Here is a 27455-nt window from a genome sequence, read left to right as displayed (position 1 = left end):
AATTAAATCCTTTCCTTATCTCACTCCAGCTTACGGCTTCTAGATTTTTTTCATAGCACCAGCTCAGCAAGCATCACCTGTGTAGGTAAGGGTTATTGTTCCCATTGAGATCTTTTCATCTATCTCACTCATTTCACCTGAGGCTTTAAGTAAGCCATCAAAAATGTAAAAAAATTCACATAAGATGGCAGACTTGCTGCTCAACTACTTTAGTTTTCTGGTAATCTGTATCTGTAAAGATAGCCCATTTGAGGAATCCCTGTGCCTGAGGCTATCTGACTGCTGGCATCTAGAAGCAGGAGTTCCACTCGTGTGATGACAAGTTGGACAAAGCTGAAATAATCTCCTCTAGTGCTAGATTATTTTTTCCTACAGATGAGTAAACCACAACAGTACCATGCTTTGCCAAACTGACAAAAAAAAAAAAAAAGAGTATGTGTGCTCAAAATAAAGAAAAATAAATGAGTTTTCCTTTGAGATTGCACTGAAATCACCTCTTTTCTATATACCCAGTCCGAAGTTCAAAGAGGCCAGTAAGAATCTTTTATCTGGTTTCATCTGGCTTTGATACAGTCCCCAAATTATGTAATTCCTGCATACCTTTGCTAGAAGTTTATTTTACCTTCCCCTTTAATATCAAATGCTGATGTGAAAAGACCACAAGTGCTTCACTTGGTTGTATCTACATTAAAGATTAACAGCAGCACTGCATGTGAAGAAAGGGTTAACCAGTTACCTCCCAAGCAGTCATCTAATGTGTCCTTTCAGGACAGAGGAGTATTCTTCTTTTTCAGCTTTCCTGACTAGCAAGAAGTGGGGTTTGCTGAGAGCTGGGCAGCATGTTTTCTCTGACAGCATGGAAAATACGTATTTGTCATTTGAAAGAAAGGGTTGGTGCAAGATTAAAAAATAAAAAAAGACAAAGAAGACAGCAACAGTTCCTTCTCCATTTCTAAAAGTGCAGAAAATTATACAGAAAAGAAAGGAAAGGGGAAGTAGGTACCTTTGCAGTTGATAATTTTTTGTTTTAAACAGCAGGGTTAACGGCAACTGTTTTAAATGGTCCCCAGAGCCTAAACACCACTAAAGGACTGGATTTTTTTATAGCTAGTCTGCAAGCCATGGGAGCTTGGCTTGCTACCGAAGTAAGTCTTGGTAGATTTTTAATTGAGCTATTATAAGGTAATTAAGGGTTAATGGCCTGATTTTAAGATGTGCTGAAAACTTGCAATTTCAGTTGACTTCAGTAGGAAATATGAATGCTCAGCACTTCTGCAAAATCATACCATGAATAAGAAGCTGATCTGTGTGGAACTTGAAGCAAATCCATTTGAAATTATTTCCTCAGAATATGGCACAAAGTAGGCAGATTATTTTGCAATCTCGGGCCTGGGGTAAGAGGCAGAGTTCACTGCACTCCTTGCCCCATACAGCATTGCTCTCTGTGACAAAATGGATGTGGATTTTTAACATTCCCATCACCATGCCTCAGAACTCTCAATTTTTCTCTCTTTATTTCAGACCATTGTGAAGTCCTTAAATCTGATGTGGCAGAGTCCAAAACAGAGGAGCAGTAATACATTATAAACAGCTGAAAATACCTGAAAAGCTCACTCCTGTTACCATTAGCACCTGCATTACCACTGCCAGCTCAGTGTCGAGAGGTAGCACATTAGACACTCAACTCTTGACAGCAACTTATCAGATCCTTTCTGTGCAAAGCCAGCATCCATCCCCTGTCAGTTAAGCTCACTGGTATTTTCTAAATCGTGAAAGAGTTTTTGTGAAGTATTTTTCCAATATACACTTTAAATTAAAAAAAAGTATATATATATATATATATTTATATATATATTAACACACCTCTGGTGGTTAAATCAGTGTTTAAAAATCAATGTATTTCAAATCTCTCTAAGCACAAGGATGGTGTTCTGCACTCACACCCTGTCAGCCCCAGGATCTCTAAGCACAACCTGCTGTACAAGCTGTTCCTGTCATAAATGCCATACCAGGAACCAATACCAGCTACAGGCAACATAGAGGAGACAGAGCTCACTGGGACAGCAGACTCTGTCTCAGTCTGGCTCTGCAGCTCTCGGCTATGTCTGTGCCCTTTCTGTACCCTTTTTTTTGCCATGACTGACCACAAGACCATGATGTTTTCAAGACCAGTGCCAGGGAGCAAACACAGAGGTCTGGGCATGACCTACTGCTGTGCCTGGCCCTCCAGGCCTCGGCATATGCCATGCTCTTGTGCTAGGAGACAGCCCTGTCACGTACAGTGCCAAGGGGATTGTGAGTGCTCGAGGGGCTTAGATCAATTAGCTTTGCATCAACTACAGCAGAGAACAGAAGCCTGAGTAGCTTAGGAATATATTCAGGACCCCACAGTTCTACAATAATCACTGTTTTCTTATGAGCTGCAAACATATTTTAAACCCAAAAGTAAATACACATATATATCTTAGCAATACAGACTTAAGTGCACATTAGAGTCTAATAACCCAAGTGCAACAGAGACCACCAGGTAAATAGCAAGAATGGTTAACTACTAACATTAAATTTGATGAAATTTATTAAAAGGAGTATTTAAGAAAGAATAAACCATGTCTTTGATATTAATTTTTACCATAGAACCAGCAATTACTTCAGTGGAATACCTACAAAATATATAGTGTAATTTTTAGAAACTTTATTTTGTTACACATTAATTTAGATTAGGAATACTTGACAGTGCAGATTTTGCACTGGGTCTATAAAATGTCTTTATTCAGACATTGATTTGATGTTTGAACCACTGCTTCTGTATTTAGTATCCTTTCACTTTGGGACTTTTTCATTCTGATCTAGTCTTTTAATTAAACTGACTACTATAATTCCTACGGAAATTAGCTTTTATTTTATTTTTTCCAGCTACCAAAGCATTTCAGTAGGATTTCTCTGATACCAAGTGCACAAATTGGATTTTATTTCTTCTTGAGATGTAATTAAAAACTCATTTGATTACAATATATCTGGCCCTGTTTTAATTATTAAACTCCAGTAATCAATTTGCTTTTATGAAGCTTCTGGGAAATTATCTCAAAAGCAACACATTTTTCTCCCTTCTGGCAGGCTCTCAACCATTTACTGAATTACATTCATAGCACCTGTTCCTGATCCGGATTAAACCACCAATTTATTCCCAAAGCTATTTACGTTTATTTGGCTGTAGCCTTGTCAGGGTTTTCTACCTCCTGGCTGCAGTTTTTACTTTCCATTTTATTGCAGGAGAACCCCTTGATGTATTGCTCTTCCACGCCACTATTTTTGATGCATGCCTCTTATGAACAGCTTTGCTAGTGATCTGTCTAATTTGGTATCCAGGTTCCTAATGCCCAATTTATTATTTTCCTTACTGGGCAGAGGCTTGGTCTTCAACAGTCTGACAGGGGATACCCCCCCCATAAACTCAACAGTTCCAGAAACACCCTTTTTCCTTGTGTCTCCTTGGTGCAGCAGGCGGGCTATGGGCTGGCAGGCAGCTGGGCTCTGTGGTGAGGGAACCCCAGCTTGGGAGAGTTCCTGTCTCCTAAGGCCTAGGACCTCAATTTCCACTTGCAGTCCTTCCACTGCAATGCAGCAGCCTTGCTACACAGCCATAGGTACAGGATTGCTGACCTTTCCCATTTCATCCCCTTTACTGTAAAAGCTGTTCTTAGTAGCAGTGATAAAAGCGTGGGGGAGGAGCAGTCATGCTGGCACTGCACACTCCAGCATTAGGAAAAACCAAGATGGGTTTCCAGTTCCCTTCTGCATCCATATATTACCTCAGATGTGCAACTAAACTGTTTGTCAGAAAGTTACTGTATAGCAGTGACTTTTCCTTACCACCTTTAATTATTTACGTGTCTGTTGGGACTATGTACTGCTCTGCCCACAGCATCCTTTCACAAGGTGTAGCTCCACTTATATGAAAGCTCCTCCAGCACAAGAAAAGGTTAAAGACACTTTATCAATACATTATGTGCATCTGGGAGCGGGGCAGGCTGCCTGAAGGAAGAGCTCAAAGGGGGAAGAGCATGAGGTACTCAGAGAAAGCTATTTATGGGAGAAAGTAAGGAGGGGAGAGTGGTGTTGGGTTTTTTTTCTTGTGTATAGAGATGTATTTCTTAAGCATATTTTGCTAGATAAAGCATAGAGAATGCAGAAATAGTAGCAGTAGCAACAAACTCCTTCAAGGAGAGGGGTATGGGTAGCAGCGGAGGCATTTGTTGGTACTCTGAGTACCACCCTCCTGGGTTGGTAGTGGGGTGTGGAGGGGAGAAGACTTAATCTGCTACATCCCGTTCCTCTCTGGGGAAGGATGTTAGCTGAAACTGCCAAGATGCAGCACAGATGTGGCCAGAGGCTAAACTATTGCTAAAGCAAATGCAATATTTTGTTGTATTCTAAGACTGATACCAAATATTTTTGAAGAGGAGCACAGTGTGTCCTAACTTACAAACATTGCAGGACCTCCAGTGTATATACTTTTCTTCCCCTCCCCACCAGAGATTCTCATCCAAATATTGACCAATTCTGACCTTGCTTAACTTATGAGCTTTGACAAGATTACAGCTCATGAAAGTATGGTTGCAGGGCTAATATTTACCATATAAATTCATTTTTATGACTGAGCACATATAAAAAAGTTATAGGTCTCAGTGTTCACTCTACTTTGGAACCCAGTGGTTTCTAATGAATCACTTTTATTATGTAGGCAGTTTCCGAGTTGGAAGGGAGGACCAGTGACCGAGAAGCCATAGGGATAAATTCAGACTCGGTGTAAGCATATGAAGCACTGTTGAAGTCAAGAGAGTCATGACCAGTTACAGCAAGGCTGAATTGAACTCCTGAGTTTTGCTGAAGTGGCTTTCACGTGAGAATACATAGGCCAAAGGTGAGCCATCTATCTGAATGTCCTTGAACTTCAGATTAGTTCAGATAAAAGGGAACCGGTGTTGCAGACATCCACAGATCTGATCTTCATAATACTAATACTTGATGGAAGTTGTTTTGAAAACCTAAAAGTATATCTGTATATATGCCCATATACTAAACCCAAAAAGACTGCTAAATTTCTACTTTCTGTAGGTAGAATACAGAAGATAAAGTGATACAGAGAAGATATAAGGATTAACCTCTATGAACCCTTGACTGTGTGTGTATATGAATTAATTATTTGCCCTACCAATTCAGGATTGTATTTACTCATTACGTTCCAGAAAAAACCCCCAGTATTTGTGAGGGGGTTGAGTTAATGAAAAAATAAAAATAAAATTATTGCAATCTCCTCTTGGTTAAAGTTTGTTTATTCCTTCTAGGGCTTACTGAGGAAGGGTCCAGGTCATCAAGTACCTAATGCATGAGTGCATTATTTTTTCATTTCTGCCAGGGAATTTTTTTCTGATGCCTAAAAATGTAATTAGATGAAATGAATATATTACTAATTTTCCTGACAGAAAACAGGAGGTTTCTTTAGCTTCTCTCTAAAAATTGTTAGTGGAAGGAAGCCAGTTGTGACTGGAAAGGGATCTAACACATGCACCAGTGTTCAGCTCTTCCACTATGAATTAGTGTTAAGCTTCTTTCTGGTGAAGGTACTCTAGCAAGAATAATACTGTACTCCTTTGTAAGTAAACATGCATACTAGAGAAAGATGATTAGAAGTAAGATTCACCACTGGTAAAAATGTGCCAGGTACTTCAGGGAGGAAAGTATGTATAGAGCTCCTGGTAGCCAAATGTGCTCTGACCAGTATCAAGCATGTTATGCTGCCAAAGGGAGAGGAATTCTGAAGGACCGGGTACCTACTGAAGTAGCTCAACTGATGTGTTGCTATAGTTGCAAAGGATTAATCTGTTCATAATAATGTCATGAGACCAAGGGTTTGTTCAGAAGAGAAGAGTTATTTCATAAACAACTTCTTATTTAGCTCTGCTGTTTATGGTTTAGATTCCATGTCAAGCATGCAAGAGACAGAATGTTTCAAACTCTTTTCCTTTCAAGATTTTAGCCAAGCAGCCAATCAATGTCTTCTTCCTTGCTATTAAATGGATTTTGAAAAATTCTTCAAACCATATCAGTCTCATATGCTGATTTAGTTCTTTGAATTTACCTCAGCTGGGAATTCTGCAGGCAACTGTGATTCTGTTGTGTTAAACACTTGAAGCGTTTCATCCATCATCATTTCTAGTCCTTTTCTGATGCAATGTAGTTTGTGCTTTGTCTTTCTTGAAAACTGAATGGCTGTTAAATTATCCATTCATCTTCTTTCAGATTTGCTGTACAATTTGAGTTCCCTCTATTGGCTGTCTCTTCTACCTTATCTGCCAACTTTTCAATCTACTTCCTCAGATCTTTATACATGTTTCCATACATGACTGCATGTCCTTCGCTATACATTGGGCAGATAATTCTAAGTACAACAGCAACAGAAATTGTAATATTATGAATTATTCAATTTTTCTTACAGATCAGGGTGAAAAGCCTTCAGTGAAGCTCAGCTTAGCTTCATTGAAGTCAATGGTAAATGTTGGTTTTTCTGTCTTCTCCCAAATATCTTTGTCAATAAAGTGCCCTTTCAGTTGAGACTGTTTTGGCGTAAGATGACTATCTGAGAAGTAAGTTGAAGTACTCTTGTTTGAAGGGAAAAAGTACTCCTTTCTGCTGTCTCTTCTTCTAAACATTTTGGAGAAACTTGTAAATTCCTAAAATTATCGATAGAAATACAATGTTTCATCAATAATCTCACCAAATTACCAAAATCCTAGCAAAAGTGATATTCTCCTGATTTTCAAAAGCAAAACAAAACACTCCTTGCGCTCGGGAAGGAAAAAGAAAGGATCAGGATCTTTGTGCCTATTTTAAAAAGGTGTTCATAATACTCAAAGACAGAAAAATTCTTGCTCTGAAAACTAAACTATGCCTTTTCATATTACACTGTGAAATACTGGTAGATTTAGACAAAAATTGCAAATAAAAACATTCTTTCTTCTTTTCCTGTTTTTTCTTTCTTGTATAGCTCTTTTTAACCTTTTCTATTAGTAAAAAAGTAGCAGAAAAAAAAGACTCTCAGATTAGGGGCAAGAGGTAAGAAAAACTGTTTGCTAATGCTTATTCCATTACTGGAATTTTTAATACAGTACTAGTATCTGAGTTTTCTGAAAGCTCAAGAGAATTCATTCAGGGTGTCCTCGTTTAGATTCATCATTAGTAGACAAGCAACAAGGCAACAAAAGTGCTGAACCTAGTTAAATTCCCATTTCAAGGCTAGAGAAAGATCTTTCTACAGTGCCAAAATCTTCTTTCTCTGGGCCAAACACTTATTCCTAACATAATCCTTAGTTACCAACTTCCCCCCAGCACTGGCATTTGGCCTGATTAAGTTTCCTCTGAAGCAAATTTCTTACAAACACAGCAGAATATGTTGCACCTGCTCTTCCTTGGATAATATTACCCCCTGGATTTCAACAGAAAGTGAGACTAATTTGATCTGCCAACATCTGTACAGCCTCAGCCCATGGTGTATCACATAGTGCATCCCAAGCCTATCCGCCTTGTCAGCCAGGCAGTTTCAGGAAGCGTACACGCATTATCTCTCTGTGTCCAAATCAAATGTCAGAAATAAGCCCTGCCAAAAGTGTGCATCTTTATGGTATTCTTTAGGATCTATTAAAAGTTATCCTTCTCTTCCCTCAACATGCTACAAAGGAAAAAGCTGGTTTCAATGAGCATCACACAGAACTGATCAAATTGCTTCCTGTGAACACATTTTTCCAAATTGCTAAGTCCTGATTTTTGTTTTGTGAGGGTTTTGTTTGTTTGGTTGGTTGGTTTGGTTCTTTGGGTTTTTTGTTTGTTTTTTGTTAAAACACTTTTTAACAACTTGGGAACATGTTTCATGGAATGTCTAATATTGCTCATGGTGAATTCCCTGCCCCCTGACTAGTTGCTAACTTAAAACAGAACACCAGTGCCCTTACTTTTGTATCAACATTCCTAGGTATAGGAGAAAGGTGGAAAGCCACTTGCAAAATGTTCATAGAGTCTTTGTGACTAAATAATTTAAAAAATTTTTCAGTTCTGACTGTACAGACAGGACAGAAACATCTGAAGGAAAAAGTCATTGTTTTAATTGCATCCAGTGACTCTTGCCTGGGTAAAGACAAAGCCATGCCATACAGTCCATTCTGGACAAGCAGAACTTCTTAGAGGAGTGATCCAAACCCTGAATTTCTTATATATTTCCTCATGCAAAATTGTAAGTGAAGGACAGAGGGAAAGGGAGAGAAGTGATAATTGAGGAAGGGCCGCATCAGGATATAACAGTGTGAGCATGATTGTTAAAGCACACTTCTCTGCAAAGGAATATTAAAATGTTAATCTCCTGCCTTACAATTTTTAGTAGAATATGCACCTTTGAAAAAAAAAATCACTGTGTGTATATGCACTTCCAATTCAAGTATCAAAGTCAACTCTTGAACCAGAGAAGTTAAAGAACAAAGGTAGCCATGACTATTGAATATTTCTGTGGCTCTACCATTTATGATACCTTGTGCATTTAATCTAAGTTTACAAGCAGAATGGATGCTTTTGCAGCTACATCATCATACTCTACAGATAGATTTAATTACAAGGCCAGACATTATCTTCTGCAGGAAGTCAGGCATATCAGAGCTCTTGGAATTCCAGACAGAGAGATAACATTTCCTTCTAAGTATGTCAAACAATGTGATAGAGAAGGATCTGTCCCCCCACATTCCATTCAAAACATTTAAAGTATTTGCTAGGCTAAACATAAATGTTTCTACTCTTCCCAGGTTCCCCCTATAATCCTGGATGGAGCAATGCAAATCCAATTTTGTAGATACTATTATATGTTTAAAGCTCTCAATACCCAAGAAAATCTTGAATAGCTCTAAAAACAGCACTAAAATGGAGCAGTTCAAGGAGCACCAAGGTAGAGGTGAGCAGGGCAATCTCAGGCACGCATAAGTTGTAAAAGCCATGAGCTTCTTTATCTGCCACAAAGACATCTCCCTTAAATTTAAATAGCTGCTGTCATTGTCACTGACTACCTGACTATGTATTTATCTGCCCAGAAGCAGAGTGCATGGCCTTTGGCCCTGCTATTCATGGGGTTACTGTCTCTGCCTAACAATGCCGTGAACAAAGCTGGGCTGCTGTTAGCATCTTTTGTTTGATGTGAATCGCTGAAGCTTTGATGTTGTTTGTGAGAAATATAATGATTAAAAAGAATAAGATCTTCACTCTCCCACTGTCTGCTCCCCACAGAGAAATCTAATCTGAGTTGGGAAAAATCTGTGACTGATCCCATCTTAGGTAGACACAAACGATGGAGTCCAGGAGAGAAATCTGTTAGTATTGAAAGTCTTAGCATCCCCTTACTGGAGGGTCAGAGAGGTAATTTGTCTTAATGATCAAAATTCTGTTTCCTGTTACACAAACATCTATGTTCAAATAGGTATAGAATACTTTCTTTGTGTGGTGAACACAGCTGTCAGTGTAGCCATAGTGCTTTATTTTCAGTGGGATGCCTTAGATTTCTGCTTTAGTTGCACATGCTTCCCCTTTATAGGTTATTCTTACAAAACAAGAGGGTGATTACTTTATAGTAAAGCTACATTAGTGGATTTGAAATGCTCTACAGTTCAAAAAAAGCATTTTCTTTATAAATTATTATTCTAATAAGCCTTGTTTCTCATCTGTACTGATAAATGCTTTTCTTACTGTCATTTTTGAATGAAGAGCAAATGTGATGCAGTAAAGCATAACCAAAGCCTCTAAAATCTGAGCTTCAATGTAAATGGATGACTGTTCTGCTACTCAAGGCAAAAACTCTCACTGTCACATAAAAATACTCTGATCAGTGATCACCACAGTAACAAAAAAGTAAATTCAATAAAATTATAATGTCCCAAGTGTAATAAAATGCAATGAAAAAAAATTGGGATGCTTTTATCTTTACAGACCTTTGATCCACAGTGTGAAGGAAATGGATTTGATTACTAAGGTATTTTGAAATTGGAGGTGGCTTGATTCCTACATTGAGCAGCAGATAGGTGAGAAAGAAAGGGAGCAGAACTGGCTTACCCTGTGCTAGGAGCAGTCAGGCTTACAGAGCAAACACAAAAAGATTTTGGATTTAGGCACTTGGATATGGGAAATCTCTCTATGCATAATTCCAGATATTATCAGATTTTTTTTTAAATATATATATCCCCAGCCATCATTATATATCTATATTCACCTTCAGGCTTCACATTAGCTTACAATGTAGCACAGTTTTGTGTACCACTGATGTTTTTTCTTCTGGATGGGATGGGCATTCCAAGGGGCAGTCAAACAGGACTGCTAATGGAAGTTGCATAGCTCTTGTTGATTTACTAATCACTTGTAAACCTTCTCACAAAAAGTGGCCAAACTCAGGGAACAGCCAGGTAAGCAGAGGGATGTGATACAAGTTCCCCAACAAAGGAGACATCATTATCCTTTACCTGGGGGAACTACTACACCTCCAAGTGGGTTGTCTTAAGCCACCTTAAGGAAATGCAGAAAGCAGAGCAGATACATAAGGAGTAGGTAGAACCAAATCTTCCCAAAGAATGTTTCAGAACATTCAGAAGAAAAAAGATAAGGCCATAGAAAAGCCATAACTCTCTAAAATGTGCTGCAAAGTTTATATACTGTTGTAAGTATGAAACATTCCTCATGGGCACTCTGGTACATAGCCTAGCTCATAAGCTTGGACTGCAGAGAAGATATGGTTTGTTCTAGTACTGTCAAAGGCACTGGGGTGGTATCAGACCACTCCTGGAAGTTTGGGCTGTGAAGTTCCTTCAGTATTGCATACTTCAGAGATCCGCAGCTGCCAAGGATAGCCTACTCTTGGAAACTACTTAGAGCAAAGACAATTTCAGGGGGCTCTGCTGATCTCACATGTGACTAACGGGAGTTGCCAGCATTCAGTGGTTGCTGGGATCAACTCTGCTGTGTGGGTGTCAAATAACAAAGACCACAGCATTAGGTCCTGCTGTAGCAACTGTGTTGGTAGGGACACATGCATTCCCCACAGCATTTTCTTCGGGGATCTGCCCACACAGATTTGGGACTTCTACTCACTAGCAGGGGAAAAAATACATGCAACAGACTTGATTTTGTTTAATGGTTTAATGTTGTAATTTTGGCATGAAAATGAGTGTCAAATGTTTGGTTTTTTTTTTCAAACATATGTTTTTTATAAGTATTGTGGTAGTGAGCTATATAGGTACCACTAAGATTTTACTGATTTGTCAGCTGCCACTCCACCTCTTTATATGTAACCTGTTCTCTCCACACATGCAGATCCTACAATGTATTACAATGTCAAGAATTTTAAAGCATGTTAGAAAAAGAAAAAGAAAAGGAATCTAGGACTTGGCCATAGTTGTGTTCAGCCAGCCCTAAACAGAGGATTGACAATGCCTGAATACTGTGCATGATGTGATATGTGTATTGAAGTTTGATTAAGCTGGATATGAAAATTAAAGCTTGGCTCCACACTGAAGAGAGAATCTCCTGCAGTGTGATACTATGGCATCCAGTTTTCTGTTTACCCCTAAGGCTGGTGCTGCTATGACTTCCAGGTTTGATGATGTCTCTTTCTTAAGTTGTTGAGCAGCAGGCTAATGGCTGCACAGCATGATGCAAAGACAGTAGAAAGCAGGGAAATCGGATGTGAATATATTCCCCAGAGATCTCCTGCTAAGATGGAGCTAACTAACCAGAGCTTTACTGCTCAGATGTAGTCTTCTCATGCAGAGGATGGGCTGATTATCGCTCTTCCTGCTTTACTGTACGTTTTTGGATTACAGATGTTATTACACATAATGAATTCTGTTATAATATGCATTCTAGTGTAATGTGAACTATTGTATTAAAAGGAACATTATTTTTAAAGAGTTTTTGTCCAAGGCCAGTGTCACTGTCTCTTCCCCATATTGTTCAAAATGATCCTGGTAATCTAAAAAATACAGGTTTATATTCTTCTTCTGTCCTTGTTTTGCCTTAGTTGTTCAAAAGCTGTAGCTGTAGTTTATTTCATCAGGACAAAGGCTAACCTAAGGAACGGACAGGATCTGCTGGCAAAGCAGCAGCCCATCTTGCTGTTTACACAAGTGTCTGTTGTCCATGTCACACAACAGGAGTTGCTGTTGCTGTTTGGTAGTCACTTCATTATTGCCACAGTGGCAGCCTCGGATGCCACAAGGTATGGAGGGCAGAGGGCACGTCCTTCTTACCTTGTATGATATTGGTGATATATCTGGTCTATAAAATGAAAAGGAACTGCCAATCTATTTTTATTTTTGTGTAGAGAAGCTACATTCAGGGTCAAGTTAATAATTTTGATGTTAACATGGGAGCTGTATCTGCTTTCCAGCTCCCATGTATCATCACTGACCCATTCATTGCTTTGAGGTGTTAGGCAGTCTAGGGTGCAGTAGTAACACGGAGAAGAACTTGTTACAGTTCCCCAAAGACACCTAGTGAGAACATCCTCATGTTTTCTCAGATACCAGTGGCCAAATTGTCAGTCTTTGGTGGCATAAGGTGGTCTGTGTGGTTTCAGTGAGTAGAAGGAAACTGACTGACACAGTAACTGATGATTAAGTTTCTACAGTGTTACTCTGCATTTATCATCCTGCTCTTGAAGCTCTGCTTTCTATATAGATAAGAGAGAAAAAGTTACAGTGGTGAAGCCATTGTGAAGCCATTTACTTGTTACACAAGTAAAATCCTGAAGCTGGTTTAATCCAAAAAGACAGAAGCATTGTTCTGGTAGGAAAAAAAAATCTTCACTGAAAGGGTGGTAAAGCACTGGAACAGGCTGCCCAGGGAAGTGGTAGAATCACCATCCCTGGAAGTGTTAAAAAACCGTGTAGATGTGGTGGCTGGGGACATGGTTTAGTGGTGGACCTGGCAGTGTTAGTTTAATGGTTGGACTCAATGATCTTAGAGGTCTTTTCCAAACCTAATGATTCTGTAGTCATCTATAGCCTTAATGGAGGAGTACTTGAGAGTTTGCACACTGTATGCCAAACACCCAGGCAGTCTGTGCAGAAGTATAATTAAAAGAGTAAACTCTGAGTTAAACAGCACACAGTTTAAACCACAAATCATTTGCCACTGATCTTAAAGGCTTGGCCTAGAGTGCCTCTTAACAGTTTAAAAATGTGCAAGAAGGAAGTGCAAAGGCTCGGCCTTGAGCTTGCCTTAGGGTCACACAGATTGGGACAGGTTTGACAGCAGCACCTACTGAGATTGTCCCGCTGGCGTATCTGTCCACAGTACTCCATACCTTACCATGATGAGAAGCAGTTTGTCTCAAACATAATAAAATAAACAGTTACCCTATCAGCTTTTATAACTCAGAGAAGAATTTTATTTGCAGACACTACCACCTTCAGGGAATCTGCATAGAATTCAGACTTTTGGTAAAGTCAAAGAAAGAGAAGGGTTCAAATAGCCTTCAAGGCTTCTCTGAAAACTAACTCTTTTTCCCTACAGAGGCAAGAACAATATTCTCTGAACTCTACAGGAGCAGTAAGTAAAAATTACCTCATACAATGGCATGCAGATACTATCAATCCACTCGAGCTGCAACCTGGGTAGTTCATGTTTCCTGTTCCGATCAAAAATGGCCTGAATTGAGAAGAGAACAAAACTGTCATGCTTTATTACATTACAGTATTTTACAGACACATCATCCAGCACTTTTGAGCTATGATCAAATTCTCACAACTAGAACACTTTGTAAACCATAATCAATCTTTGCAGCAGTCTTCCTACTGCTTTGCATGGCATGAAAAATAAACTGTTTATTTTCAATTCTGTTTTGAAATTTTTAGGCTGAATCTGTTCGTATTTTATAATTCTGTGATGTAAAATAAATGCTCCACATTTGGAGCTGAGCTGGTAAGTAACCTCCTGTGCAAATGTAAAGTAGATACCTTTGAGTAGAAATTTCCCTTCTTTCACATAGGGTTTTTTCCAGCTCAGCAAAATGAACAGTGATGGATTTGGGCTGGCTCTCTCCCTCCCAGTTACAGAGCCTTTCTGCAGAACCAGCTGTGACTGTGAATCCAAAGGGTAGGAAATCAACAGATTCATTTTGGGAGCAGTTATCAATTTGTTCCTCTGGAATCAGCCTAATTCACAGCTCACTGCACTCCCTCAGTGATATGTCATGGAATAGGTCAGCAGTTGATCTTGTTTAAAAATTCCTCATTAATGTAGTAAAACTCTACATGCTTTTGACCCTTAGCCATAACTGTTAGAACTGATGGCCTTACCTCCCAACCTAAAACACTTAATACATCGGTTTACTGAATTTTTTTTTAAGTGGTGAAGGCCAAAAAAGAGAATAATCTTCCTTCAAGCAGTAAGGCTTCAGAGCATCCTATATGTGGCCCACAAATGACTGTATTCCTTGGTATAGACCGTAGAGCCCAAAGGAAGAGTGAGAGGTCTCCCTATTATGGAGAAAATACTAAAGCTCTTTATAGCAATACATTTCTTTCCCACCTGTCTAGGCTGTTGGATGCAGATTTTCAGAAGACATGAGTCCAGAAGAAAGCTCTGGCTTTTGCCTTTCTCTGTGATTCTACCAAGGTATGCCCAAAATGTACATGGAATAACATACCTTGAAATAATTCTTACTGTTACTGGACCTGGACCATTTGCACTGGAATTCATTGCTACTTGAAGACAGTAACATTAATGTGCGTGTTGAAATAAAACTATTCCCTATTATGTTTCCTTAGTATGAGAAACACACTTTGCAAATTTTATATAAAGGGCAGAAAAGGCACTTGCATCCATACTGTATGGAATGGTGCTTTCAGTTATTCAGGCCTAGATTTGGTCTCAGAATTGTGAACATCATGACTGTGTGATTACTGTTCTCCTGGACTATAGTTCCCACTTTTTCTGAGAAGATGTATGCACAGAACTACTACAGGGAAGAAACCCATATGTGTCCCAAACTCTGACAGCATACAAAGTGAAAAACCATTTATTGTAGCTGAGCATTATTTACTACCAACTTTTACGCTTTATTGGCTTCATTACATCACCACAGGCTTATGTGTGAACATTAATGTAGTGAGAACGAGTCTGAGACACTGGACTGGCCTTTTCATATTTGGAAGCATAAAATTTTGGAAGCATATTTGTAAATGGCTCGTAGGTTAAATTCTTTCTGTTACCTGTTGCCTCCAGGTAATGGTTTCAGAACATTTTGAGTTATTTGACTTGGATAAGGCTTTCTCTTCTAATCATTCAGTGAAAAACTTTATGAAACATTCCTAATTCTTGTTTGACACTTTATACCCATCTGCCTATAATCCACTCAATACTGATTTATTCTTTTATTCACAATGTTACATTTAGCTGTATACCCATAGAAATGCATTTCAGCATTTGATACATCAAATAACACAGATAAACAACTGCAACATAAAGTAAATCTGACAATTTTGATTTCTATAGGTAACTGGTGATTTTTGATTTCAATTCTGTGTATTAAAACCAATACCTACTGCTTAGAAAAGTCAGTGACAAGATAATTTTGGGAACAGGTACAGAAAATGGGTAAAAGGGCTCAATGCACAAGTGACTGCGTTGACAGGAGAGATTTTATATATGGTTATAAATGCATATCCTTCTTGGACAGAGGTTCTATTCACTCCAAGATTTTTCTTTGTGTACAAAATACAGTTCATTTTTCTGAATGAAGCCAATAATATTTTATTACTCTATTCCAGTTAGTAACTATTTCACAAGTGATAAAAACTTACTGAAGGGGTGAGTTTTAGTTCAGATCTTTCTCTGTCTCCTTGTTCAAAGAACTCACTGGTTACCAGCTCAGCTGCCTAAAACATAAATCATGATAAAGATTAGAGTCCTTGTTAAATAATTTTTAGGATAATGAATTTCTGCTTAGACCATGACTTCAGCCCATGCTTAACTGTAAAGCCCCATTACAGGACTGATGTCAGGCACATGTTCATATAGTTTTCAGGACTGGGCATACAGGGGGTATAAACAGCCATATTCACTGACAGGCACAGTTATTTACCCCTTTTGATAGGGAATTGACTGAGGGAATTACATTGCAATGTCCAGGTAGCACTCAAGTACTGAGAACAGAATGGAAAATTATAGCTTCTTGTTGGCATCCACAATTATGTCTGTAAAGATGCTTTTTAAAACATGCAAGAACTCTCTGGGTATTTACAGGCTGTTGCCCTCTACACACAACTTCACTTATCAAAGAAACTTAATTAACCAATACCCTCTTATTATCTTAAACTAATGTGAATTCATAAAGGGTTTTTTTCCCCCCACTAGGCTTTTTCCCTGAGACTGTTATCACTATAGGATCTGGACATCTAAATATAAACTCAGACTGTGATGATCATATTGATTTAAAATCAAGAACTGGCAGGTTGGAAGTTGGAATGTGTCTTTCTGACTTTTGTGAATGAAGATGTTCTATTCACAGCAGAGATTTGTGCTTCTTAGAAGAAGATGAGATGTAAAAACAAATTTGGTTATGAAAACAAGAGGAATTTTAGGAAGTCAGACAGTGAGCAATTCTGATATAGTACTGTACTCTTGTCACGTGTGGGGCTTTGAAGGTAAGCATGTGCAATATTTGAGATGCAAAAAAACTGGAAACCAATCTACTGACGATGGCATTCAGATCCTAAAGCTCCTGTCATGCCTGCGTATTGTTTTCAAGCCAGGAAATTATTTCATAAAGCCAAGCCATGAGAGGGTAAACTAAGCAGAGAACCTGCACTTCAAAAATCTCAAAATTTCTTGCTCTAGCAACTGCATGGTAGGTAACATTCACAAATCCTAAGATTGGTATAGTCGAAATAAGAGTACCAAAATAAATTGGAAGTTGGTGAAGTGATGTTATAAAGTACTCTTAAATCTTGAGCAAGGCTAGCATAGTTTGGAACTTTATAATGTATGTAATCCCACTGCATTAATAAAACTCTGGATCAATATTCCAGATAGAGGAATAATTTAACTACTTAGCAGCAATTAAGGGTTTGCCAAGTGTATTGTATAAAAATAATAAAAACATAGTATCATACCTGTCTCTCAGTGCTATTCTGATCCTGTTCTCCTTATGTCCCTTTCCTTCTTCTTTTATCTGTTTTGATCTTTCCTTCCTGAATTTTCCTTCCTACATGTGGCTTTTATTCCCTTTGATTCACATATTTTAATCTCTTTCTCCCTTGCTTTTCATGTTTTTTTTCCCTTCTGGCACAGTTGAGGTCCAACTATTTCCTGTCTTGCCTCTGTGGACTTATTAGCGCCTCTGCTCAACCAGGTAATGTTTCAATCAATCCCAGACTGGATTTTTCAATACAAAGTAAACCTGTACACTAGGCTGCAGGGGAATTTTCATCCACAGACCTCAAAAGTGATAAGCATAAAAACCCCCAGTTTTCCAGAGACTTCAGCACTAATTCAGCACCGTAGCACAAAGATTGACAACATGGAACACAGCCCCTACCCGATATTTTGGCTGTCAAAGAAAATGCAGAAGGGTTAAGGAGGAAAAATGAGGAGGGATTTCATGCACTGCAGCTGTGGCCAGGTGGCACTGAAAAATCTTGTGACTTGTTTTCCCACTGCAGGATATAAGCAGCTTTCCTGATTTCCATGTGAGGTGGCCATTATTCTGGCCAAGTGGAGCAACAGCCTTAGAAGAACTGTTGTCATGGTCTGCTTATAAAAGCAAAAAAGACTCACCTGACAAAACTGCAAGTTGAGCTAAGCCCTCCCCCCATAAATGGTTTTTTTACTTAGTTGATGTGTATGTAACTTTTTTAGATCCCTTTCAGCTTCTGTTACTTCCTTATCATTCTCCAAGAAATCTGGCTGCTCCTGCATCAGTAGTTACCTGGTCTAGCTTACTCTTTTTCAGCCCATCTTTATAACTATTACTTTGCTATTACACCAAACTCCCTCCAGATGTGTACCCACACCCAGCTGAACTGGTATATTTTCTATCTGCTTCTTGATGCTGTATATCCCTCCAGAACCTGACACAGTCTGCCTTCTACTAGCTTGTTCTAGATCTCAGTAAAGGACAGAGAATTATTAGCATGGATACTGGAAATATTAAGGATGGATGCTAGGTAAGGAAGGATGCGTAGAAGAGGAGAAAACATTGGAGCAAAGGATGAGACTTTTGGGACATGTTGCTTTCTCATATTGTACTTGTTTGCCAATGCTGGACCCATGTTTTTGGATATTGCTAAAGAGCCTACTCAATAGCAGAACCCTGAATTTTTATTTGTTTGTTTCTAAGTAGAGGATGCTAAAAAAAAGCTCTATACTAGCAGTTTTTTCAACTGTTAAGAAAATGAACACATTTCTCTTATCATATGTACTGAAGTTTTATGTTAATTGCAGTTTGCAGCTCATCTGTTGGTATTTTTGATTTAGGGAAGATTCTGTCACTGTTAAGGAAAACTTTGGAGTAAAACAAGTAAGCACAGCTACATGTGGGTAACGACTTTTTTGTTTAATCCATCCATTTTTGGATATGGATTTAAAAGGTTAATAAGAGGAGATGCTGTAAAGCCAGATGTACACACCAGCATGGGTACAGGTAAAGATTATGCAATAAACCATTTTTTGCAGAAACCCCCTGCTATTTTTTTTATAGCATTAATACCGCTGTAAATTGATTCCAGTTTTGGTCCCTTGTAAGCCAGGGCCCTGGGAATATTGTCCTGCCAGTCCCGCCTCCTCCCAGCCCTGCTATTAATCATGACTTGCCTGTCTTGAAATCTCCCACGGTTTGGTCACAGCTCCAAGGTCACAGGCTGTCATTAGCATTGATCTGAAAAACAGAAATGAACAATACAAGCTGAATCAACCTTTGTTAGATTTCTAAACAACTGCGCTCTGGATGCATAAATAAATAATACGTATATAAAATGTCAGCCCTGGCACCTTCTTTTCCTCCAGAAAAGAATGATCAGCCATCAGCATGGCTTTTACATCACAATTGTGCCTCGGAAGTCTAATGTGTTGCAGGTCATAAGATGATGAATTTTGGTATTGTGCATTGCACACTAGAAAAGAAATGATATTGCAAGGGAGTAACTGCTAATTTTGCAATACTTCTAACACTACTTACACTAATACTTATAATATATTAGAAAGCATGTGCTTCACATGATATAAGTAAGGGTATTATTACATAATAACACCTACAACTGGATTAATTTATATGCCTATTTGTAAGTGACTGCTATAGCAAGAGAGCCTATAATCACAAGAGGCATCCCAGACACTGTTTAAGCAGTTTCTACTGCTCATCTACAATAAAAATTTAAGATTTACTACGAGGTATATGGTTCCACTGTAGTTTAATACCTAGCTACAACCATGTTTTATATGCATTAGGAGAAAGAAACCATTCAGCTGTAGAAAGCGTTTATGTACAGTACATGATGCAGATAAAAGTCTAAGAAAGTTTAAATGAAGAACAAGGGCACTGAAAATGAAGCATCAAATATATTGTCTGAATCTAAAATTAGGAGTGGGTGAAATGGTACGGAAAATAGAAAATGGACAATATTTTGGTCAAAAGACCAAAAGAAAGCAGAATTTTAATGAAATTTCAGATAGAATGAGACATAATTAGGCATGCATCTGCAAATACACACATTTTATTGTCTAAAAAGTATGATGTACTTAAACTACCGACAAAGTCTGAGGTTTTCAATAGGATGCACATTCAGGGCATTCTTGAGGGCTAGAAGAGTACTGTGTAAATGCAAATTCTCAGGTACAGACTGGAAGAGCAGAGAAAAGCATGGCCAGTGAAAGAAAACAGCTCAAAGGAGGAGGGAGCAGGGAAATGGACAAGAAAGATCCTTGTGTCCTAAGGCTGAATATTGATGCTTTCTGGAAAAAGAGCAGAAGGGCTGAACAGTAACTGGTGAGGCTGGGAGAAAGGGAAGAAAACATGACAGAGTGTGAAGGCAGAAATAGGAACGCAGAAGGTGAAGTCATGCCAATTAATTGCAGCTTTTGCCAATATTTAGAAATCAGACCATATATTTAATTTCATGGATTATATTTTTAAAACAAGGTACCTTCTCTTGTTATTCTAAGCCTTAACTCCACAATATATGAAATTCCTTCAACAAATACAGCTACACTTTGAAATTACCAGGAAGCAAGAAATAATATTGCTCACCGAAATATTTCTCGGTGTTTTTTTATATTCCAATCATAACCACCTCTACTGACAAGTTCAAAAAACTCGGTCCTTCTCCTGCAAAAAAAGAGATTATCAGAGAAAGAAACAAGACACTTCCAGAGCAGCACTGCAGTAGGAACACAGTTCTCTTTATGAGACAAAATCACTGCACCTCATGTATTATTGTTAAAGTCATTACACTGACAGTCCATTTAAGCGAAACATACTAATTTCCGAACATGTTCTATAAATGTCTGTTATCAATGTCAGAGTTGCCTAGTAAAAGCAATATTGTATTTATGGTCTCCACAGATAAGGAAATTAATGGCACTGAAATGTTCAGTCTTCCATGGAAGCATGAAATGTTCACCTACAGCAATGGACAGACAGACAATAGAAGCACCACTGAAATATACACATGCTTCTCTTTATTTGTCCTTGCAAAATGGTTTTTACTTCTATATCCTGAAGGGTTTTTCAGGGACATGCAACTCCAGTCTTTTTCCAGCATACAGAAAAGAACAGAGACACACACAAGCTGCAGCTGTCTTGAGTTGGTAGTTCTCATTGACTAGAAACTACATCTCCCTGCTTCGTCCCATGCTTTGTCTTCTGGAATATCTTCCCTGGATCCTCAAAGATGGACAAAATGTGAAATGGACAGAACATGTTAATGCCTGATTGTTGCCCTTAAGAATCAAAATTCTGACTCATTATAGTCTATAATCTTTTATGGCACTGAGTCTCCAAGCAGCTCTTCCTGCATGGAGTGTGACTACAATATGTAATAGATCCTGCCCAAGATACAGTGGTAGTTGAGGCACAAACACTTGGAGCACCTTGCCCACAATGACACAGCATATGAGCATCAAAGTTGGAAAGTAAATACCTGTGTTCTGAGTGACAGTCCAATGTCCCATCTCATATGAGACTGGGCTGTCTCTTTGTCAAATGGAACTGTAGTTAAGATTCCTCAACAGGAGAGAATTTGCAAAGTCTTGTATTTTCTACATTTACTTAAACTAGACTGAAGGTTTGAACAGTGATTAATGAAAGCACAGCCTGATGGCACCCAGTACATGTTTTGCACACAAGGAGATTCACAGTTCCAGGAACACTACCTCTGAAGAGTGGACAGAATGTTATGTGGAGCATGTTGCATTATTCTGGTCCCTGACGGTTGTGGTTATTTGACCAGTCACTCCTACTATAGGGTCTTTCTATAATGGATTTCATGACAGCAGCTAGAACAGGGAGATATAAGGACTGCACGATATCTAATCCCTTATGCTTCGCGAAGTAAGATGTGAAAGAGTTTCATGTTACAAAATTTTCTAGGACAATGCAAAGTCACACAAATGAAGAAAACAAAACTCAATTCTCTCACATAAAGCCTCATGCATCGTGGTCCCTAAAGAAATAAATATTTCAACAATGAAAATTTTCATGGCCAAGAGTAGTTGTCAGATAAACCTCAAACCAGCCTAACCCTGAGCAGAACACGCTACACTGAGCATCAACAACTACACACTCTATTAAGAGAGTGAGCAGTAGGTTTTTGCATCTTGTATTTTAGTGCCCAGTCTAACAACGTAAAATTTGGAAATTATTTCATTTTGAAGTATTGGATATTCTGCGAAATTAATAGGTTACTGGATAAAAATCAGGAAAGAATGTTTAAAACTGAGAGCTCAGGAAGATGACACCCCAGAAACCTCAAATATTCAAATTTAAAATGTTAAGCTGTATGTTAAGCTGAAAACTTTAAGAATTTTCTTTGAAATCAATTTAAATGGATAGAGAAGTAGTAGTCCAACTCCACAGAGAATTTCTACTGTAGCAAGGAGTTAACCTGAGAAAAGCAGCCACGTATAATGAAACTATTTAGTGTATCCTACAGGTTTCTTATGACTGGTATCCAAAATTATGAGGTTTGCTATTAATAAGGACTTCAGAAATAAACTGAATTATAACAATTTTGCAGTGCCTTTGAGTAACATTGACTCTGGTTGTATTTTGTCTGGAAGGGAAGGTTATCTTGCTACATATGGCAAATCCAGTTGCTCTACACCCAGCAGTTAAAGATATCATTTTAGTGGATTTCCATAAACTTCGTTTTGGTTCCATGCTTTTGCTTGTTGTATTATCTACAAGCATCATTATCTAGAATTATTTACTAACATCAAGTATGTTTTCCATCTGATCTTTCACTGAAAGTCATCTTTTTGTTTGTTTGTATAAAAGTAGTGCCTTAAGAAGGTCATAATGCCTTGCTCTGCCTGCAGTTTTGTTGCTGTTCTGCTAGCTGGAGTTTGTGATCATTAGGTTTAGGCATTCTAAGAATACCAATACAAGAATATCCTTCTCTACAAAAATATTGAAGACGTAGCAAACTGAAAAAACAAGTTAGGTACTTGTGTAGAAACATCTGTTCACATAGGGTGGCTTTAAGAAGTGTAAACCAACAATGTTTCCAGAGAGAGATTTTCAGGCACTTTTGGAAGTAAAGTAGCGTAACTATCACCTTACTGATAAATCATAATAACACAAGAGGAAAAAATAACCTGTCTGCAGGGTTTTGAGTAAAGGGGTCTCATTTGCTAAAAGTCTTTTGATTCATGTAGCATATAAAAATAAATTATGCAAGTAAGGAAGAATAATCTTGAAATTTGGCTTATGGCCCTTCCGGACGTTATTTTTCTGTATTAAAGCTAGAAAGACAACTTGATCGCATAGGTTTTCAACCTGAGGCAGTCAGGGAAGAGAGCTCCATCACGTCTGGCTCTGAACAGGGTTCCATCCCAAGGCACTGCCACAGGCCCTCCCTGGCTCTTCCAGGGGCTGCAGGATCTCAGCCAGGGGAACACATGGAGCTGTACCAGGGCAGCTGCCCTCTCAGTCCCTGCCACTCATCTGTTCCTTGACAACACAAACCATTTCTGCAGCATTTGTTATTTGTGGTGAGACAGGAGAACCTGTACTGGCATGTCCCTGTGGTCCTTGTATCTCACAGAATCATCATGGTTGGAAGAGACCTTCAAGATCATCTAGTCCAACTGTCAACATAGCACCACCATAATCACTCCAAGACTCCCCAAGTGCAATATCAAGACATCTCTTGAACACTCCCAGGGATGGTGACGCCACCACCTCCCTGGACAACTTATTTCAATGTCTAATCACTCTTCCAGTGAAAAAGTTTTTTCTAATATATAATCTGAATCTCCTCTGGTGCAACTTCAGACCATGTCCTCTCATCCTTTCACTTGAAATATAGCAGAAAGACTGACCCTCATGTCTCTAAAACCTCCTTTTGGGTAGTTATAGGGAATGATGAGGTCCCTCCTGAGCCTTCTCCAGACTAAACTCCCTCAGCCTCTCATTTCCATAAGACATGTTTTCTAGACTCTTCACCAGCTCTGGTGCCATTCTCTGGACATGCTCCAGCACCTCAATGTCTTTCTTTCAGTGAGAAGCCCAAAACAGAACACAGTACTCAAGGCGTGGCCTCACCAGTATCGAGTACAGAGGGACAATCACTTTCCTAGTCTTGCTGGCCACACTATTCTTGATACAGGCGAAGATGCCACTGGCCTTCTTGGTCACCTGGGGACACTGCTGGCTCATGTTCAGCTGGCTGTCAACCAATACCCCCAAGTCCCTTTCTGCTGAGGAGCTCTCAAGCCACTCTTCCCCCAGCTTGTGGTGCTGCCTGGGGCTGTTGAGACCCAAGTGCAGGACATGGCACTTCGCCTCATTGAACCTCATGCAGTTGTCCTCAGCCCATCACTTCTGTCCACTTCATTTGAAGCTGTCAGCAAACCATGTCATACCAGCCTCACAGATAACAGGCAGTCCTAACAGACAGCTTCAAAAAGAGTGTGCTTGAAAGGGTTTATTTGTCCTGCTCAAGATATTCATGTCAGTAAGCAGAAATTCCTTCATAGACTAATGTTTAGAAGTTATTTATAATAAAACTACTTGCTAAAATTCTTTCTTAAGAATACTTCTCGGGGAATAGACTTGCAGGAAACAAAAAGTATCACTGTGTCTACTGCCAGTAGTGTTTAGAAACAGCCCTTGGCACAGGAACCAAATACTGAGAAAAACAGACAAAGCAAACACTGGAGCATCCCAAGTAGTATTTTAATATTTAACAGTTAAGGATACAATGTTCATATAGATACTTGAACAATTTCAGAATAAAGATTTTGCCTGAAGTTTGCTGGAAACTTGGTTTGGTGTCATCCACCAGCACATAAGAGGAGCAGGATCCAGGTATACCACCCTAAGAAAAACATTACTAAATGATACCCAGAACTGCATAGGATAGGATGCCAGTGGACATCAAACAAAAATGACCCTGAGATTAGCTCAGTTGGTTGGAGCATGGTGCTAATAACGCCAAGGTTGTGGGTTTGATCTCTGTATGGGCCATTCACTTAAAGAGTTGGAACTGATGATCCTTGTGGGTCCCTTCCAACTCAAAATATTCTGTGATTCTGTGAAAATTCCCAAGGATGAATTACTGTCAAGACTGCAAAGGTAGCACACTGAAACTGCACATCCGACAGCACTTCTCCCTGTAAGTCAGGTGCAGGCACGTGCCAGAGAGGGGGATGTCAGAAATGCAGTGTGATGGTGACATCACAACCCTTCCAACACCATGCATGCTCCCAAACATTCTCACTGGGAAGAGCTTGGTAATAATTACCAGTATTTGAAAAAAGTAGCACCAACTTGAAATCTGCTTAGAGATTTGATTTGAAAACGGAAAAGGAAGAAAACTGGATGAGAGAGATTCTATTATACTTCACTTCAGCTTTTTAAGACCTATTCTCATCATGTGATGCAAATTGGCATAATTTGTCTTCAAAGAAGCAAAGTACATGCTTCTGTTACCTCTGCAACTGGATCTGTAACTAAATACAATATTTCTTAACATACATGTTTAGAAACACTAAAATGGTGGAAACGAATTCTCAAATGTTGTTGATTTTCTACATGCCTGAAGAAATGATCACAGAAGGGACAGAAGAATTAAAGGACTGAGCTGTAACTGATTCCTGGGATTGCTTTGAAGTGTAAGTCTAGGATTTCACTTGCTTTTGGTGGATACAGACACGTTACATGTTAAAGCAAAACTTACTTGGACACTTGAGATATTTCTATTAGCCTAAGATACACTAAGTATTAAACTAAAGCTCTTCAACCGTAGCTAAACACTAATTTCCCATACTATATACCCTTATTGGTATTTAATAGGTCATTAGAATAAGTTCTCTGAATTTTCATTTGTCAAATACAAGAAACGCCAATACTTACTCAAAATACAGAGTGAGGTCTGTTGCCAATATCGATTGCTTTAGAAGCTGCATAAGGTCACTGTAGTCCTTAGAGGACAAGTTAGCAAAGATGTTGTGACCCTATAATGAAAGAGATAAAAGAGGTAAAAGACTGGCAATCAATATAGGTTTTGAAAAGGTTTTCTAACTCTTTAGTCTACTGTTTCTTTGCAACACAAGCCTTTTCTGATTCATGGCAAAACTACAACAAAATAATAATGTTAATACTGCTGAGATTACATTGAGGTGGAAGAGCTGATGACTGTAATCCAGCACCTGGTATGTTTTTCTAAACTCTGCTGAAATTATAGCCTCTTGAGTAAAGATTTACTCTTTGCTCTGACCCTGCACAGACTCAGTTTATGGGGGAAAACTATGGATACATCTCAATCTTTCCTCTTATTAAATGTTTTGGGGAGCTGTGCATTGGAGCTTTTGAGTTGTGCTCCTAATAGATTTATCTGCACTGCTGCTTGCAGGCACATAAGCTGCTGTTAGAGCAGTCAAGGACACTAAATCAGTTTTTCATTCAAAACAGCCCATTTGCTCACTCTGCCCATTACTGCCTTGTCTTACAGCCATTGCCTACACAAGCTAAAGAACCACATATTTATATGCAGTTTAAACACCCTTTGTGGGCCCAATTGGTGGCTTTTTAAGGAATTGTGGATTAAGAATTTGAAAGGTGCTCTATGGCCAGAATGACAGGAAAGAAATTATTTTACATTGCTTTTTAAGAGCGGGAAGGTCCTTTTGTAACTGAATTTCTGAAAACAAGAAGAGGGACAGAGACACTGTAATTCCTCTATGAAATCCCAGAAAAAATAAGCTGAAAGAAACAAAATTAATGGAAAATTCTAAATGTAAGCTTAAGAAATTATCTTTGTGACAATAGTCACGTATAACTATATTAACATAAATAAAAGAATCACAGGTTGTTTGTTCTTTTTTTTCTAATCACCTATAGAAATGTTGAAGTTCTTGCTAAACACAGTCTTATTTTGGTGGTATTTAGTCCTGTAGTGCCCACATTCAGTATGCACTGCCATCTACTGCCTAGGAAGATTAAAATGCCCATAAACCCAAGAATTTTCCAGTAACAGGATTGCTATAACCATGATGGTATGAGGACATATATGAGATAAGGTCCAGTGGTAGAGATGGCATTTTTTATTAGAGCAGCTAATTGTTGGACTGAAAAAATAATTTGCCATCCATAAAATTATTTCTTTTCAGCTAGATATTGAGGTTTTGAGAATTTAAAGCTTATTTATGAAAAAGAAATTACAATCAAAGTACTCAGAAGAAAGTAAAGCAAAATGTACCAGAAAAAGTGTTCTTACAACAGGGGTAATTTACCAAGTTGTCTGTTATTCTGTAATATCTATTGCCTTTCTGACCTGCTTTATTGTCTAGAAACCCATGTCACTACTAAGCCCAAGATCACTATATTGAGGTTAACATGTCAAGAGTAAGGGATAAATACCTCCTTTGTCCAACATGCGAAAAATCTGAAGAAATAATACAACATACTACGTTTCCTTGTAGTCAGCAAAACCAGACTAGAATATTTCTGCTTGTTAGAGAGAGACTGGCTGCTCAGCCGGCAAAAGATGGTGTATCTTTAAGTAGGTTGGGGGATCCACATCTGCATTTGTTCCAAACTAAGCAGTGTTGTGTTCCATTAGCAAACAGTATCAATTGGACAAAGATCCTGTAGGATTAATTTTCTGAACTAGAAATGAGGACCTGGAAAAGAAGCTGCCTGAATGATCAAAGGTGAG

At 38.7% G+C, this 27455-nt stretch overlaps 1 protein-coding gene across 4 annotated transcripts in view; it reads right to left on the bottom strand.

Annotated features, from left to right (window-relative positions):
- The window catches only part of PDE11A (phosphodiesterase 11A), a 130005-nt gene that overhangs the window by 5700 nt on the left and 96850 nt on the right, over positions 1-27455 (bottom strand). For all 4 annotated transcript variants that reach the window (XM_027678467.1, XM_027678464.1, XM_027678466.1 and 1 more), the window contains exons 15-19: positions 25652-25752; positions 20324-20401; positions 18892-18955; positions 15882-15956; positions 13642-13725 (exon numbers count right to left, since the gene is read on the bottom strand). In XM_027678467.1, the coding sequence (XP_027534268.1) occupies positions 13642-13725; positions 15882-15956; positions 18892-18955; positions 20324-20401; positions 25652-25752 (402 nt within the window). The remainder of the gene's footprint in view (positions 1-13641; positions 13726-15881; positions 15957-18891; positions 18956-20323; positions 20402-25651; positions 25753-27455) is intronic.

This window comes from Neopelma chrysocephalum, unplaced genomic scaffold (assembly GCF_003984885.1).
Source record: "Neopelma chrysocephalum unplaced genomic scaffold, ASM398488v2 Primary Assembly neopelma1_44, whole genome shotgun sequence".
Lineage (NCBI taxonomy): Eukaryota > Metazoa > Chordata > Aves > Passeriformes > Pipridae > Neopelma > Neopelma chrysocephalum.
This window is presented reverse-complemented; position numbering and strand designations above follow the sequence as displayed.